The sequence below is a fragment of the Pseudochaenichthys georgianus genome, chromosome 3 (genome assembly GCF_902827115.2).
Source record: "Pseudochaenichthys georgianus chromosome 3, fPseGeo1.2, whole genome shotgun sequence".
Classification (NCBI taxonomy): Eukaryota; Metazoa; Chordata; class Actinopteri; order Perciformes; family Channichthyidae; genus Pseudochaenichthys; species Pseudochaenichthys georgianus.
In genome coordinates this window covers 5,118,572-5,136,787 of record NC_047505.1, presented here as the reverse complement: position 1 = coordinate 5,136,787, position 18,216 = coordinate 5,118,572, and the positions used below count along the sequence as shown (strand labels likewise).

The 18,216-nt window shown below is 42.5% G+C and overlaps 1 protein-coding gene and 1 long non-coding RNA gene across 3 annotated transcripts in view; both read right to left on the bottom strand.

The window, feature by feature from the left end:
* Positions 1-18,216, bottom strand: part of LOC117461295 (transmembrane channel-like protein 3) — a 103,387-nt gene that overhangs the window by 9,529 nt on the left and 75,642 nt on the right. For both annotated transcript variants that reach the window (XM_034103117.2, XM_034103125.2), the window contains exons 15-21: positions 15,244-15,311; positions 14,610-14,738; positions 10,502-10,612; positions 2,832-2,957; positions 2,615-2,693; positions 1,544-1,586; positions 1,198-1,468 (exon numbers count right to left, since the gene is read on the bottom strand). In XM_034103117.2, coding sequence (XP_033959008.1) covers positions 1,198-1,468; positions 1,544-1,586; positions 2,615-2,693; positions 2,832-2,957; positions 10,502-10,612; positions 14,610-14,738; positions 15,244-15,311 — 827 coding nt within the window. The remainder of the gene's footprint in view (positions 1-1,197; positions 1,469-1,543; positions 1,587-2,614; positions 2,694-2,831; positions 2,958-10,501; positions 10,613-14,609; positions 14,739-15,243; positions 15,312-18,216) is intronic.
* Positions 7,430-8,036, bottom strand: LOC139435377 (uncharacterized). The gene is made up of 2 exons (XR_011644659.1): positions 7,750-8,036; positions 7,430-7,529 (listed from the first exon to the last, which is right to left on the bottom strand). It is a non-coding gene; the product is annotated as an uncharacterized lncRNA (long non-coding RNA).

The window sequence follows — 18,216 nt, the reverse complement described above, 5'->3', positions numbered from 1 at the left end:
CTGATTACCTCACGGACTTCCCACGGATCTACCTCATTGATCACTTGCTAGTTTTCCTCGAAAGAGTATATTTGTTTTCCTTGTTTTGATTACTGTGCTAAATTCCAGTAAAGTCTTTATTTTTGAAAACACTATCTGAGTCGTGCAATTGAGTTCATGCCTCAGAGTCTCTCCTTGACACCCCGCCTCCCACGCTGTATCCAGTTCTTATTATACATCCATGGGTTAGCCGCACAGCATAAGTTACCATGGCGATCTAGCCTGCTAAAAAGAGAACCAGCGGAAAGCCGGAGTTTTCCCTGAAGTTAACCGGCTAAGCGAAAATCCTGCTTCGTTGTACACCCCCCAGCTCGAGTGCGCTAGAATTTGAAAATACCCAGCCGGAACAAATCTGCCACTTCCTTACAGAGCCCCTCCTCCAACACACACGCACGCGCACATGACCAATGAGGGCACGAGATAAGTTTGTGCCCAGATGGAAGGCTGACAGGCAGGTAGGCCATCCAGTTATTTCAGCCGGGCCGGCTCAGGTGATTGGTCGTGCTTTTTACAGCACTACGGCTTCCAGAGAGGACATTTTTGTATGGATTTGTTGTCAAAGCACTTCAGATATTCATTGCTATCGGGATGTTAGAGCATTCCATGGAATATAAGAAAAAGTGTATCTCGAGCCGGTTTCTCAAACTTACCTACCCCACCTTTAAAGAAAATGTTTTGCAATTGTAATTTCAAATCAATGGAATAACAATGGTAAAACCTGGATTTACCTTATTAACAAGCTTAACAAGTGAACGCTTAAGCTACAACTATCTAATGTAATAGTTTGAAGCTCATTTTCATTAAAGCTGTTTTTAATCACAATTGGATAAACTTGGTTTACTACGAAATTAACACTTACTTTTTATGTTAGCAGCTAGCCTAATATAATCACGTTTCAAAGTTAGCCTTCCTGAACAGACTCCACCAGGAACATGTATCGTAAAGGGGAGCACACTAAAAGATCTGTAGACTCTTCACTGTACTCATTACAAAAGAAGGTCACTTCTGAGATCAGTGTCATTTAAAACGTTCCCATTGGCTACATCTTCACTATTGATTCTACGATAAATCCATATCACTTAAAATGTTCTCCTTCAAATAAGAGCTGGCATGAGGTCTTAGGGTCGCCCTGATTGGCTGAACTGCTGTGTGTCAGACCTGCTGGGGGTGTGCTCCGGCGGTCTGTGTTTGGGCAGGATGGTGACTGCTGGACTCCGGACGGACCCCGCCACACCCCCTCTGCTCAGCTCCGCCCGGGACGCTGACTGGGTGATGGTGTGGATGCTGTTACCACGGTGAACAGGAGAGTTCAAGTCTGTGATGCTGCCGTTCCGCCGGGGAGATGGAGTGTGGATGGAGGCCTCCTGGCTGGTGACGTCGCTCTCCTGCTGATCCGGCTTCTTGTCGGCCTCTGGAGCCTGCAGTCTCGCTGAGGTGGTTAAAGAGTGAAGGTCAAAACACTACATACCAGAACACACACAGATCTCAAAAACACCAGAGATACCTGCAGCCAACTGGAAGACCTTCTTCTTGTCCTCGGTCCGTTCCTAAAGAGATTAAAGGAAATATTCACCGTAATCATATTTCTTATTAAAAAATATATATATATTATTGGTATTTTGAAGGACAAAATTAAATGGATCCATCAAAAATATATATGCGTATATTTGGTCAGTATGTAAAAAATATATATATCTAGCTCTAAAATGTACATCTGTCAACATGACTGTTGTACTTATTTGGACCATGTCTTTCCCTAAACCTAGTTTTAGGGTTTCTTGGAAAAGTCTGTATGTATGCAATGAGCATAAACTGACACCTCGTCGTAAAACACGAGGAAGAACTGAGGAACAACATTTCCTGAGATTTCATACGAACTGTTGTATAAGGCCACGTGTGCTATGATTGAGAGGGTCGGAACGTGTTCTAATTCAGCCCTTCTCGGTACACATGCCGGAAAAAGAAAAAAATCAAAGAAGTCTTCTGTCCACACAGAATCGGCACAAGAAACGTGTCTGTCCACACGAGACCGCTCGACCCGCTGGAGACGCTGTAGTACATATGCCGGGCCTGTAAGTGGCGCTGTACTTCCGCCACAAAATACACCAAAAGCAGCGAAGAAGACCCCCAGAGCAGGGTTGCCATGGTTGCCCTTCTGGTTATTCTCCGCGGTGGATTTAGCAACATGTAGTTCATGTAGTTCTCCATGTCCACTTGTTGCTGATGGTTGTGGTGGAGGAGCTGTAGATTTTGCACTAACATCTGTAGCATGGTCAGTAGCGTCTGGAGCACGAACGCAACCCTGTGATCCGCCATTGTTGTTGTTGTTGGCGAAACGCATCAGCAATGACGGGTGAAGCGGGGCTATGATCGTTGAGGGCGTACACACGATGCCGCAAGCGTTACGTTACCAGACCTTCCCACTTTGGGATGCGTTATCGTTATCCGTTTCCGCGGTTCCGTTACGACCTCGTGTGGACGAACCGTCCATACGATAAAGAACTATAGAGGATAACACCCGTTTCGTCTCCGTGTGGACGGGGCCTCAGTGTGAGAATGAAACTCAGGAACTCACCGTCTGCAGCTGTATCCTCAGCTGGTTGTTGGTGAATTTGAGGGATCTGGCTATGGCCTGCAGATAATATATCAGCATGCTGAAACACAGAGGGACAAACGTCAAACAATGAATCTTAATATGTAGTGTTGTGTATGTGTGTGTGTGTGTGTGTGTGTGTGTGTGTGTGTGTGTGTGCGCGTGTGTGTGTGTGTGTGTGTCTGTGTGTGTGTCTTACAACAGCAGTAGCAGTGCAGGCAGCACTACAACAGGGCTGGTGACGTAACTCATCACTTTACTGAACCACAGTGGGAAGTCATTGGCCACCGTCTCAGAGATGATGTCATAAATCTTCTCTTGACCACTGAAACACATTTAGGACTTTAAGTTAATCAACAATTACAAACAATATAAACACATCCACACCTAAGGGTGGAGGAAAGAGCTCCTTCATCATATATGGTGACCATTATGGGCCAAACAGAGGGATGGGCAACTGGGATGGTGGTGGGGGCCACATAATTGATGTACTGGCCACCAGGGGGTGATTCACTTGGAACACACACACACACACACACACACACACACACACACACACACACACACACACACACACACACACACACACACACACACACACACACACACACACACACACACACACACACACACACACACACACACACACATACATTCCATGTATTGTATGTAATTATGAACACATATACTAAGTCTGACATCTTCATTGACATTTTTCAATCTTTCAGGGAACATCCTCTAATAAGTTCATTAAGCAAATATCTGTTCACAGAAATGTTATTTAATTTGTACAAGTGGCATGTTTGTATTGAACAGGTTATTTAACAGTGGAATCAAACTATTTTTAAACTATTGGAAAGCACGGAAAATGTGTGTGCATTGAGATGAACCATTAGATAAACATGAAGTCATGAACTCTAACCCAGACATTAGCTGTCTAACTGGAACCTAAGACACTTGCAGCCTCTCTCTGCTGACGCACAACAAGGGGAGTGTCCACACAGACACCCGTCAACCCGCACTCTGCTGTTCCTCAGCGCCGCTCCCCCTCCCTCCCGCTGACATTATGAATGAAAGGCATCTAGTAATCATAGATAACACGGAAGGGTCTGTGACAGTTTGTTTACATCTGATTTCAAATAAACAAAGTCTTGGCTTTTTGGAATATTCAACTCGTTTCGGCAAATTCAGATGATGAAAACAGCTTTGAAGCTCGTAACGGCATGATTACAAGCGGCAGCTTAACGTCACAGCAGGCATAACAACAGCCGCTGTTTCTTGTGAGGGTTTCCCCAGGAAACAAACACAATACACATAAACGCGTCACAGATTATTTCGCGGTATTTGGCTGCCGAACGAAATCATGTACGCAGCTCGCGACGTAACTAGGAGTCTAGTGGACGGTATCAGAACTACAAGTAAAAAAAACGCCATTTGCCCATCCCTGAGCTAGACCATTCACCTTATGTAGCCCCTTCCCTTCTTCCGGTTCAAAGCTAGCCAACAGTCGCTAGCTAACATTAACTACCTACCTACCTTGTTAGCAAGCTTACCTTAGCTACCCTATATATCAGGGGTGGGGAACCTCCGGCCCCCGGGCCGTATACGGCCCGCGAGACAATTTGGTGCGGCCCTCGAGGTAATTTATAAACACTCAAAAAAGAAAAAAATTAGAGAAATCTAGACCGCAAAAAATTAAACAAGCGAGTGCCTGTTTTTCCTAGCCAAGGTCAGGGTCCTTGAACACAACACGAGCCTAACGTGTCATCACGTGGTATATGTCTCGTCTGACAGGGGTGCAGTTCTGCCGGAGAGCACCAGAACGCCGCTCCGGCACTTCCAGAAATTGCAGTACCCATAAGGAGCCGTACACATGCTGCAGTTTCTGCGTGTCTGTGTCTTTAGCTGAAAGCCCAGTGGCGATCTGCTCATCTGTCATACTGATCATACAGTCAATAGAGAGGCGAAGTCCCTCCCTTTCCGGGAGCCTCCATGGGACCCCGGAAGCGTAAAATTATACATTGAAGTCAATGGAGAGAGAAAGGTTATCTTTTGATCCCGTTTGAATTGTGCCACGAATGACACATATGATGTTTGTCAATTTAAAAGAATATTTTGCAAGTCAAAAAAATTAAAATGTGTCGTAAAACTGTGAAGTTACAAAATGTTTTGTGTGAAACCGCTGAGTGAACTACAGGTCTCTTGGTCTCGCACAATACGCGTCACCATCACAAAGATGGCCGTCACGTTAGCAAATGTCACCTGTTTCTTTCAGAATGAGAATAAAAGTATAAAACGAGGTGAACATCACTACAAGTCTGGACACGTTGAGAGCTGTACATACACGAAAGGGGAGTTAGTCGGTTCTGTAAGAGCAGCGGGACCGGCTTTACAAGATGTTGGTGAGTAATATGAGTGCAATGTGTAACGTTAATGTCAGCTAGCTAACATTAGCTAACAAGGTACACTAACGTGTTTTGTTTCAGTAACTAGTGTTCTCCTTTAGAACTTCGTGGTCTGTGTGTATGCTGTGGATAACATTAGTGTTCACAAGAACAAGGTAAACTCCCGTGTTTTGTTTTAGATGCTCTTCAGATTGAAGCGGCCAGTTTTATATCGACTATACTGTATGTGTGATCTCCTTTTACATCTCGTTGTGTCATTTGAGTTTATTTGCTGTGTGTAGATTCAAGGGTTTTGGTTATCTTGTCAATTTGTTTGGTTATCCAGGCACAGCTGTGTGTGACTCCCTCGGGTACACTGGTATGTGTTTTCCTAATGTAGAGAGCATTGATTAATTAATAAACTACACACTGAGTCTAGATCCTGACCAAATCCTTTTTTATTGTTGATCAAATGTTTTTCAAAAATGTATTCATACACATTTAGAAAAATACAATGTACAATCACAACCAGTACAACACACATTACAAAAAATACAGAAAAAACAAACAATAACAACAATCAGACAAAACTATGGAAAAATAACCCCTCCCACCCCCAGATCCGGACCATCCTTGTATTATTGCTCATTCAATCTATTATAGCATGCTAACAAACATGGTACTTACTTTATTTGTACAGATCTGCATGGGAGACGATGGCGCGATGCAGAGCGCTGTCTGTGATTGTGCACGGGGGATGTACAAATGCAGCCACGCTGCAGCATTGGCAATATGTGCCATGTGGCAGATCGCTCCACAGATGTCGAGTGCCAGTGGAGGAAGCCTGGCACTTCCAAAGTAGTCCAGCCGGTGTCTCAACTCTACCAACAGTGAGAGGAGACATACAACCCACTGGCCAGAGACATCGCCACTCAGGATGTAGACTGGTTCAGGTCTGCACTGAGGGGCGCACAGTGTGGCATGGCATGGCTTTTGTCACCTGAGCCAGAGCCGCGGCCTCAACATCAGGCCATTGTCACCGTGCCGGAGCTGGTGAAGGGGCATGGGGGCTTGAGGCAATTCTTGCCTCAATGCGACTGAGCAGAGACCAGCAAGCTGCCATCCAGACAGCCACCGGAGGACAGCGGACAAAGTGGCAGTTACACAGGCGGGGCAGGTTGACAGCCAGCAAGTTTGGTGCTGTGCTGCGGTCGGGACTTTCATCCACTCCATGCGCGTCCCTCATGAAGAGGGTGCTCGGGGGGTACAACTTGGACGGAGTCATGGCTGTCAACTGGGGGGTTGTATCAGGAGACAGTGTTCGAGTCTGGTCTCTTTGTGAGTGAGTCGGTGTTTTGGGAGCATCCCCCGATGGACTTGTGCAGCCATCTGCCCTGCTGGAGGTGAAGTGTCCACCATCATTATATAGGATATATATATATATATTTGTATACATATCTGTAAATTGTATAATTTTATTTGATTTAAAAGTATTTTTGATCTCTGTCTATAAACACAAACTGAGTAAGATTGACAATAAAGTTGACTTTGAAAAATATATATATTCTTTATGAAAATAGTTGACTGTTGGAGAAATGAATCCAAATGAAACGTTGGACTGAACTACAACTACGCCTTTAAATCTCTATGGACTGTTTTTCAGTGGGATGGCAAGTTCCTATCTTTAAACATTTATTAGTTTTTTCTCAGAACAGATTTGATTGAAGTTAATTTAACTTTGCCGACCATGTAAGGTCATTATTAAAAAGGTACAATCAATTTGTTTAGGGTTAACTAAAATAATGATATACATTTCATTTGGATAATTTACTGACAGAATAAGAAACTCAATAATGCTCTACTCACCTGTTCCTTTTTATAAAGTGAAACAGTTGAAACGATAGATTTTTAGTAAACTTAAAAACAACCTTCTCCAAAAGCTATCAAGGAATATACCGAATACTTATTTTAGAACTTTATTACATATTATTTGTATATAGTTTGAATGATCCATAATTGACAGAAGCTTGTGTTTACACTGACCTGTTACTCATATATTAATGTCTTTGTAACTTCAGTAAACCACTACCTCATTCATCACGGTTCAGTAAACTAAGTGACACATGAACCAGTTGAATCATTATAATAACGTAGGATTGCAACTCTTTGAAACTGTAGGTGGCTCTTAAAAGAGCCGTTGTGTTTGGGTGTGCTGGTCTCAGGTCAGTTTAAGCCCTCTCTCGCGGATGCGGCGGGATGTCCTTGGGCATGATAGTGACCCTCTTTGCTTGGTTCATCTTACTGGGGGCAGCTACATGGATGTCGGTGCAGTCCACAGTCATTGTGCAGTTGAAGGCAGAATGGATGAAGGCAGAATGAATGTATTATTGACTCCGAATGAAGCACAACTTCATGTCATACAATACATTGACTTTATTTGTAATTGTGTGAAAACATATGAGCATTGATTAGCAAGCAGGACCTGCAGGAACAGAGCACGGTGATGGATGGAGCTGGGAAGAGAGAAGAATAAAGAAAACAGATCAACTTCATTATCGGATATTAAAAATTCAATTTCAAAACAAGTTGCCGCTCCTACAGTTTTCTAGTGTGTAAAGATGATTTCACTTGACCTATGCACAATATCACACTCAATACATGTGTGTCTCTGGGGGGTGCATTGTGCCTTTGATGTATATAAATAATATACCATAACCAAATACTATTACGTACAGTGGAAATCAGGTTGCCAGAGCAGGTCAGTGTGCATGTTCCTCAGGGTCTCAGCAGTTACAGGTGAGGGAAAGGAAATAAAAGAGAAAAAGGTCAGTAACAACACTTTAAAGTAACACAACAGTAACACTTTGAATAATTATCCCTTCTAATAATTTTCTCTCAGTAATCACTCAACTACTGTCTTTCCAACAAACAGATTGACTCACCCTTACTGTCATCACAATGAAACACGTCCAGAAGAATCTGTCATGCAAAGCTCCCTGCCTGCCTTCGACTCTCCCTGACTGCTTCCATAGCACCCGGTGAATGGCGCAGTAGGCTACTCTTCAAATGTTTCACGAAATACTTACCATCTACTCTTACTCTTACTTCATGTAATAAAATAATAACTTCATGGTAAGGCTACTAAAAATGACAAGGCTAAGTAATGTAATGCTAACTAACGTGCTCGCTACTCGTCGCTACTAGCTAGGTAGCTAACTTGACTATATGTTCCATGCACAACATGTATATTACCTGATATGTCTGATCCGGCGACTCCTGGTCCTTTCATCAGACGGGAAGCGATAGAACGAGCAAGTGGTATGATCACTTATGTGATTACAACCTGGTACAAAGCACACATGCATCTTGTAAAAGTGCATTTATTTTTAGCAATCTCTTATTTATTGGAGGGAATAAATCGGTTATGAGATCTTCTTCTTCTTCTTCGCTTTAATTACGAGTCGCAACCACTTGGAGAATTATCGCCTGTGACATAGAATGGGATTTGGGATTTGTAGTCTTTGTAGTCGCGTATTTTTCATAGTCTTATATTTCAACAGTTTTACGACAAAATGTGACTTTTTTTACATGGAACTTATTGTTTAAGATTGACAAACATCATATGTGTAGTTCGTGGCACAATTCAAACGGGATCAAAAGATACGTGTTCTCTCTCCATTGAATTCAATGTTAATTTTTCGCTTCCGGGGTCCCATGGGCCGGAAGTAGATGGGCGTGACTTCGCCTCTCTATAACTGTGTTGTTATTAGCATCTGGTTAGCTAGCTATGCTAACGAATATAAGAAGCTTGTTCTCCAACCAGTGAGGTAAAGGCACATCTTTATATGATCATTATAGTTATAACAAAATAAGAGAATAAAGTAAACGGGTATAAAATAGTATAGGCCCTATGACGGTAAAATAAGTTGTTATTAATAAACAAGAATACAGTTTGAAAGGGGAGTGATTTGTAAAATATCCATAAAGAAAAATAAATCTGCTTACAGTTCTGTTTCATCTGGGTGTTGAGAGATGTATCCATAGATCTCCTCATGTTGCTCTCAAAGTGCACCAGATTGATGCTTTTAACTTCAACATTTAAAAAAAATCTTTCCAGCGGAGCATGCCCCCCCCTAGAGGAGGTTAGCTCCCCCCCACTTAAATCGTGTCCACATGGATAGGAAACTAAATACTTTTGCACACATCTTGTGTCCATATCTTTCTGTTTTGGTGGTCATGCCACAACCGTGCACGTGCATGCATGCGTGCGCGAGTCATGGTAAACTATCTGGATTAAGAGGTTGTTTTTTCTTTGCACAGCATGAAAGAAAGGCCAAATGAATCTGTGATTTTAGTATTTTTAAGCAGAGGTCAATAACTTGTATACGGCCCTCGGAGGATATTGTAAAAATTGAAATGGCCCTTGAGAGGAAAAAGGTTCCCCACCCCTGCTATGAAGCCAGGGTGTCCGCGGGGTCTTAAAAAGTATTACAAGTTGATAAATCAATTTAGAGAAAATGAAGGCTATTAAAAAGTATTAAAGGGCATTTTCCAAGGTTTTACATTTTGTAGCTTGTTTTCAATAAGTATATAAATTGTCCAAAGAGCTTGTATTCTACAGTCTGCCTGAATGTAATCATTGCGTAGGTGTGTAGTGTGATTCTGTGTAGTTTATTGATGGCATCCCGTTGGGTTTGACGTCATCTGAACAGGACATCGCACGCTCACTGCTTGATAGCGCGAAGGCCCGTTTACGCCGGTTGTTAAACAACATCGTTATGGGGAAATGCAAGTCTGCGTCCAAATGGTTGGAAGATAAGGAGGAAAGACAATCTACACTGTATATAGTAAATGTGAGGTAAAGTGTGTCGCCAAGGTAACCGGTTAAAACTCAAAGTGACGATGAGGTCTAAAAGCATATGGAAAGGGTCTTAAAAAAGGTCTTAAAAGGTATTACATTTGACTTCAAGATTCCTGCATAGACCCTGGAAGCTAGCTAGCACATTTTAGCTATCTAACTAGCAAGATGTGTGGCTCTCGTAATTTAAAATCGGAATTATTTGTAAGCCCCCTATGGTAAGACAGCTAGGCAGTGTGGACCTGTGTCTACGTTCAGCCAGTGAGAGTAATTGTAAAAAACATGTTTTTTTAAGCAGACCGCCTGCTCATACAGCACTCCTGAAAAACTGTTGTAACTTTAGTAATAACAGTTAGTTCCAAATCTTGAAAACTGCATAATTGGCAAGTAAGGGTTGATAAAGCTGGCGACACATTTGGGATACATTACATTTAATAAACAGATTAACAACAAGAGGGGACATCTTTGAGCCATTAAGTCATACCAAACAAAGACTGGGAAATACAAATCAACAAGATAACTGTTTTTTAAACTTAAGTAGCAGTATATTACACATTCCATAATGTAAATGTCCTGCTACACATACAGACATTTGGCAAAGTTTCTTTATTATAAAACCATTTTTACCTGAATGGTCCACAGTGCTGGGACGGTCTGTACCTCACTATGGCAAAGATGGTGGGCAGCATACACAGAAACAGCATGAACAGCAGCATGGCTACGTAGAAATTGTTTGATCTAAAAACAGCCAAACACAGACGACATGGATTAATTAAAAAAAAAAAGGTTCACATTACTGCATTGTATTCATCAGCCCAATAGGGTGACTATAGTGTTCTTTAACAACATATGTATTGGGCCCAGCTAAAATCATAATCTTTCTTTATGTGACTTTTTTACCCACTGCAAGTAAAAGAGTCACATAAAGGTGTTGTATGGAAAAGCAGAATTTTGGGAATTACATTAAAGAGTACAATTGTAATCTTCTGAGGTGTGCTACAGCTAACAGGTTTCCTGGAACAGACGTTATCAACCATTATTGCAGCTAAATATTCTTCTACAGAATGCTCAGGCCCACATTCAGAGCTGGCCCCACCCATTAAGCGACATAAGCGGCCACTTAGGGCCCCTAGCAAAAAATAAATAAATCTCGGTACACAGTCACTGTGATAAGTATGTTTAATTAATTGTGTTAATATGCCTAGATTGCCTACTCTCAAAGTCATGTATTATATTATTGAGTCAATCATATAAAACATTAACCGTGCTTTACCTGAACCTCATCATGACACTAGAGAGGACGGCAGGATTGTAATTTCCCGTGTTCAGTGAATGCAACAGAGGCAAGACACCAGACCAACCAGAGAGTTGAATGGAAATAAACATTTGTCTTATTGGCTGATGGATACCTATCCTGTGAGCTGTGACAATGTTTAAAATAAACACATTTTTTCTTAAAAAAGACGACAATTCTCAAGTGGTGGCTCACACAACAACCCCAGAGCCACCACTTGAGCCAGGTGAACAAGGTATGTAAATGTCAGTAAACTTCCAAGTTATGCGAACATGTAAGCAAAGCATAAATTATAGCTACGTTGACGTTACTTTGAATCGCGGGGGTAAGCTAAACCGTTAGCAAGTAGCTATAGCTAGCCAGATATATTAAATAAACACTTTGTCATACAATCTAAATGTTGTGTTTTTTAGCGTTACCTGGTGATTTCAAAGAAAGCTCTCTGGGAAATGTTGACTTACTGTTCGACATGAAGCTAGAAGCTACCTTACAGTACACAGTTGATCCTGAGTCCTGTCAGTTAAAGTGTTTCATAGTTAGCTTAGCTAAGCATCAACCTAGCACTGAAATATATGGATGTTATGTGACGGTATTTCTGAGAAAAAGTCAGCTGAAATGGTGGCATAGTTGCCACTGCTTTACGTGTCGACAGCATGTTTGCATGTATTTGCAGCAGTAAATGTGGCTGTTTGGCCACTGACGTTGCCATAACAACACCTGAATTTAAATGTGCAACCTCTTTTTGTGACAGATTTTTGCAAGAAATTATAATTCCTCTGAATGATATTCCTATTGACAGCTAGTTTCCATGTGAACATTATGAGATGGACAGTCAGAGAGAATACATGAAAAACAGTTATGAAATACTATGACAAAACAAGAATACAGTTTAAGTGATTTGTAAAATATCCATAAAGAAAAATCTGTTTACAGTTCTGTTTCATATGGGTGTTGATAGATGTATCCAGATCTCTTCATTTGATTGATGCTTTTAACTTCAATATTTAAAAAATAAAAATCCCGGGGGAGCATGCCCCAGGACCCCCCTAGAGGAGGTGAGGAACCCCCGAGAGGAGGTTAGATCCACGGTGTTTACATGCCTTATTTATACAATATGTGTGCTTATGCTAACATCATAAGACAAAAAAAGTTGGTTCCGTGTTGTGTGTAATGAGAACGCGCTAGAGTGAGGGGGGCCCCCAAGCCAAAGCTCGTTTAGGGCCCCCAACAGTCTAGGGCCGGCCCTGCACACATTAGCTCCACTCCACTGGTGTTGCCTTTAACAGCAGTGATCGCATCATCTGCTGACTGCACATCATGGGAGCAGAAATGTGCAGAGACTCCACAGTACACTGGCCATTAACACTGAACTAGGATTTAATAAATATCAATTTCTCAGATTTTATATCCAGACATCTCAGCGATGGTGCCAACCTTAAAGTCCTATGTTTGGAACACAAGATTGTACTTAATAATATTTTTAACCCACAAATGGATCAAATGTGCTATGTAAAAGGTTTGTCAAGAATCCATACAGATGCATCATCATTATCATGGTTTCACTTTAGAAGGAGCCAGGATATCTGTTCCCCTCCACTATTGTTGCTACGCTAGGCTAACTACATCCTGATTCTACCTCTGTTTTTAACACACACATGTTTTGGGAAACACACATTGTCCATGTTAATGTCTGAAATGTTCTGAATTTCATTTCCATTTTTTAAAGCCAGTTTTCAAACAGTTGAATAAGGGGATTGTGAATGCTGTGTGTCTTGGAGGCGTGTGGTGTGGGTTGAGCGTTGATCGTTGGTGTTTGGATCAGGGGGTCACAGGTTCAAACCCCTCTGCAGTCAGCATGTCGTTGTGTCCCTGAGACCCTTCACCCCAAACTGCTCCTGTGGGGATTGCCCACAGTATTGAGTATGTGAGTCGCTTTGGATAAAAGTGTCTAATAAGTGACCTGGTTAGCCTTTAATGCTACATTAGCAACTGTGAGGTCAAACAATCCACCCTTTGTAGCTGCTACATTTTTAGTCCATGGACAGTAAAATAATTGAATGATGCGAAAACATTCCATGTTAACCACAACAACAATATCGACAGTGCACATGCAGTGCTTTTTAACACCTCATAATTCTGAGTAGGGGGCGTACAAAAGCCTTCTTCACTATCAGCAACGTGTCAGCATCAATCTCTCCCTACCTCAGCACAACTGCATCTAATAGTGATTACATGTTCTCTCAGCTGTGTGTGTGTGTGTGTGTGTGTGTGTGTGTGTGTGTGTGTGTGTGTGTGTGTGTGTGTGTGTGTGTGTGTGTGTGTGTGTGTGTGTGTGTGTGTGTGTGTGTGTGTGTGTGTGTGTGTGTGTGTGTGTGTGTGTGTGTGTGTGTGTGTGTGTGGGGATTTCCCCCACATCTGGGAGTGACTGATAAGCACTGAAAGAGGCAATGACAGCCTCGTTACATAAATCAGAGTGGGCTGAGCCCTCAGGCCTGTGTGCACTGTATGTGTGTATGTTTATGTGTATTACTATTTATATATATATATATATATATATGTATATATGTGTGTGTGTATGTATATGACTCATATGATGCACTGAAGGACCACCTACTGATTTGTCATCACAAGGCAGAGCTGTTATATTAATAAGATAAGAAGGAAAAGCTATACAGTTATTGGTGGTTGTATAGTAAGAGAAGTGAGCTGATGCAGTTCATCTCTATCAAGGAGAGGCTCACGTGCACACACTGTGCACAGTTCAGTGACCGGAGTGGAGTGTGTGATGTCACAGACATAGACATAGGGTCATGTGTCCTCTTCTTCTGAGAGTGTGAGATAAGATACTTGTACTATAGATCATTTTCTTTGCATGTATGTATGTATGTATGTATGTATGTATGTATGATGTGTATCTTTCTCACTACAACTAAACCTCAAAAGAAAATTATTTCAAGATTACCTCTTGGTATTTTGTAAAAAAGAAGTCATGGACATTTATAGTGTGAACCTTTTCAACATCACAAAACCTTTTATCTTTAATGAACCTGTCCTTTTCAGAATTATATTGATGTGCAATGCAAGTTTTAATATTAAGTAGGTGAAGCTTTGGTTACAGTGAGTTAAGCTCACACAGGCACAGAGGGCAGCCCAGGGGTCCTTTAGGTGAAACGCAGAAGAGGTAAGAACATCATGTATGTTTTAAACCACCAAAAAGCAGGTGTTTGTATGTTGTAATTGTATTAAGATATTCAAATGTTTGTTGCAAACTTAAAAAAGCATCCTATCACAGACACCAGGTAAAAGTTGCAAAACACAACAGTTCAGTAATCCTGTGTGTGTGTGTGTGTGTGTGTGTGTGTGTGTGTGTGTGTGTGTGTGTGTGTGTGTGTGTGTGTGTGTGTGTGTGTGTGTGTGTGTGTGTGTGTGTGTGTGTGTGACCTGGAGGCTCGGAACACCTGCTGGTGGGGGACATTGCAGGTGAGCACGGCCCAGCTCCTCAGATACATCAGACCAATCAGCTTCAACACGTTAAAGGCAGGGAGACAGGGGGAGAAAAACGCTCCCATCCTGGAGGAGAGAGAGGTGAGTCAGTCACACACACACACACACACACACACACACACACACACACACACACACACACACACACACACACACACACACACACACACACACACACACACACACACACACACACACACACACACACACACACACACACACACACACACACACACACACACACACACACACACACACACACACTGGGGTCACACCTCATATAGAAATACATTACAGCCAGTGGCTCGAGGTCTCACTTCATTAAGTTCATTGCTTCAAGGCGACAATTGTGAAATGAGTTGAGGAAATCCATCGGGCAGGCCACAGAGGTGTAATGGAGACATTAGAGGACCACAGTCCTTTAACCAGGGTCCTGGAGGCTGCTCAGCAGCGGCCACACTATTACCTCTGAATCAGATCTTCTATTAAACACACAGTGGCAAGGACGTGGTGATAGAGTGGAATGTGTTCTCAATATGTCATTGTTTCCATTCTGGCATTTCACACTTACCAGATCATCCCTTGGTTATAAATCAGATGCAAAACATTCTCTGCTATTTTGAACTCTCCATATTCAGGCTGAGGAAAGAGAGAGAAAGCATGTGAACCCTCTCAGCCTCATTAGGTGCTCCCTGTTCTCAGACAGCAAACAAAAACATGGAGAAGCACTTCCTGTGCACCACAGAGCAGGACCCCCCCCTACACAGGGTATTACACTCGCACCTACTTGTAAGTAGAGTAGATGTCTTTTGGGGTTGAGATATCCCAACCAAAGGTAGAACAAAACACTGTTTTTTCATCATTTTAATATGTGTAGCTTTTGAAATGGAAGGTTATATAAATATTTTACTGCAAAATAATTGTTTGAATCCTTCCTATAACCAAAGATGTGAAAATGTGGTAGCCTATATTCCAGATGGGATTGTGACTATTTTTATTAAAAGATTACTAAAGATCTTTGAATAAGAACTGGTACTTTTGGCTGCACTGGTTATCTGTTAGCGGCTGGACAGCAGAGGGTGAGGTAAGGACTCAAATAACCCAATGTTACATTACATAGCATTTAGCTGACGCATTAATCCAAAGTCATCAACAGTTCTGCCAACACAGACAGTTGGGCAGCTTTAAGATCCTGAATGTCACTGTTAGGGAAATTATTGACCTAGACTCCTAGATATGACGTACAGGACCAACCGTGACGTTTGTTTATCTCCTTTAAGGACATAGGCTGCTTGTGCCATAATGTTATTGTTCCCATTCTGTGACCGGTCAACACTAGGTCACAGATGGTCTGTTGTTGTGGGTGCACTGGGACACTTCCTTCTTTGTTTTTTGTATGGCATCCTCGAGGCCATAGGTGACGGACGCAAGTGACTCAGTGTGCCCAACTGGTTAAACTATCTTGTTTAATTACTGTTAATTATTGTTTGATTACTCTCTGTGAAACCAGTTAAATGGGCTAACGAGAGAGAGGTTCTCCAGAATTGACGTGGCAACTCTCCCGTGCAGTCAGACCGTGACTGCTGTGATTGTGATGTGAATCCTCCGGCCGTAACTCCAAATAAACCTCCAGTGTTTGACATCAAAGCTCCTGCTCTACCGTGTCTCCTTCCTGAGTCGGTGACTCCCACTGCATTGCTACACAGACGTTTCCACTGCAGTCACCAAGTGCTTATGCCGCACTTTTATTAATAGTGCGCATGTTTCCTCAAGTTGGTGAATGTTTTCTACACTGAACAAAAATATAAATGCAACACTTTTGTTTTTGCTCCCATTTTTCATGAGATGAACTCAAAGATCTAAAACATTTTCTATATACACAAAATAACCATTTCTCTCAAATATTGTTCACAAATCTGAACAAATGTGTGATGGTGAGCACTTCTCCTTTGCCGAGATAATCCATCCCACCTCACAGGTGTGGCATATCAAGATGCTGATTAGACATCATGATTATTGCACAGGTGTGCCTTAGGCTGGCCACAATAAAAGGCCACTCTGAAACGTGCAGTTTTGCTTTATTGGGGGGGTCTGGGGGGGTCCGAAAACCAGTCAGTATCTGGTGTGACCACCATTTGCCTCACGCAGTGCAACACATCTCCTTGGCATAGAGTTGATCAGGTTGTTGATTGTGGCCTGTGGAATGTTGGTCCACTCCTCTGCAATGGCTGTGCCAAGTTGCTGGATATTGGCAGGAACTGGAACACGCCGTATACGCCGATCCAGAGCATCCCAAACATGCTCAATGGGTGACATGTCCGGTGAGTATGCTGGACATGCAAGAACTGGGATGTTTTCAGCCTCCAGGAATTGTGTACAGATCCTTGCAACATGGGGCCGTGCATTATCATGCTGCAACATGAGGTGATGGTCGTGGATGAATGGCACAACAATGGGCCTCAGGATCTCGTCACGGTATCTCTGTGCATTCACAATGCCATCAATAAAATGCACCTGTGTTCGTCGTCCATAACATACGCCTGCCCATACCATAACCCCACCACCACCACGGGCCACTCGATTCACAACATTGACATCAGAAAACCGCTCACCCACACGACGCCACACACGCTGTCTGCCATCTGCCCTGAACAGTGAAAACCGGGACTCATCCGTGAAGAGAACACCTCTCCAACGTGCCAGACGCCATCGAATGTGAGCATTTGCCCACTCAAGTCGGTTACGACGACGAACCGGAGTCAGGTCGAGACCCCGATGAGGACGACGAGCATGCAGATGAGCTTCCCTGAGACGGTTTCTGACAGTTTGTGCAGAAATTCTTTGGTTATGCAAACCGATTGTTGCAGCAGCTGTCCGAGTGGCTGGTCTCAGACCATCTTGGAGGTGAACATGCTGGATGTGGAGGTCCTGGGCTGGTGTGGTTACACGTGGTCTGCGGTTGTGAGGCCGGTTGGATGTGCTGGTGGACATTCCTGCTGTCAGCATGCCAATTGCACACTCCCTCAAAACCTGTGACATCTGTGGCATTGTGCTGTGTGATAAAACTGAACATGTTAGAGTGGCCTTTTATTGTGGCCAGCCTAAGGCACACCTGTGCAATAATCATGCTGTCTAATCAGCATCTTGATATGCCACACCTGTGAGGTGGGATGGATTATCTCGGCAAAGGAGAAGTGCTCACTATCACAGATTTTTTCAGATTTGTGAACAATATTTGAGAGAAATGGTTATTTTGTGTGTATAGAAAATGTTTTAGATCTTTGAGTTCATCTCATGAAAAATGGGAGCAAAAACAAAAGTGTTGCATTTATATTTTTGTTCAGTGTAAATACTGCATGTCTCATCACATTGCTGGAGATGTTTCTGCATATGATTTGGCACATTTGTGTTTATTTATTTGCATAATTTCTTTGGAAATGTTTGGACTGTTGTAGCGCGTCTGCACCAGTCGGCCGCAGTAGCTTTGTCTCTCAGTAAACATCTAGTCCAAATTTGGTGACATTCTGATCAACTTAGAAAGAGA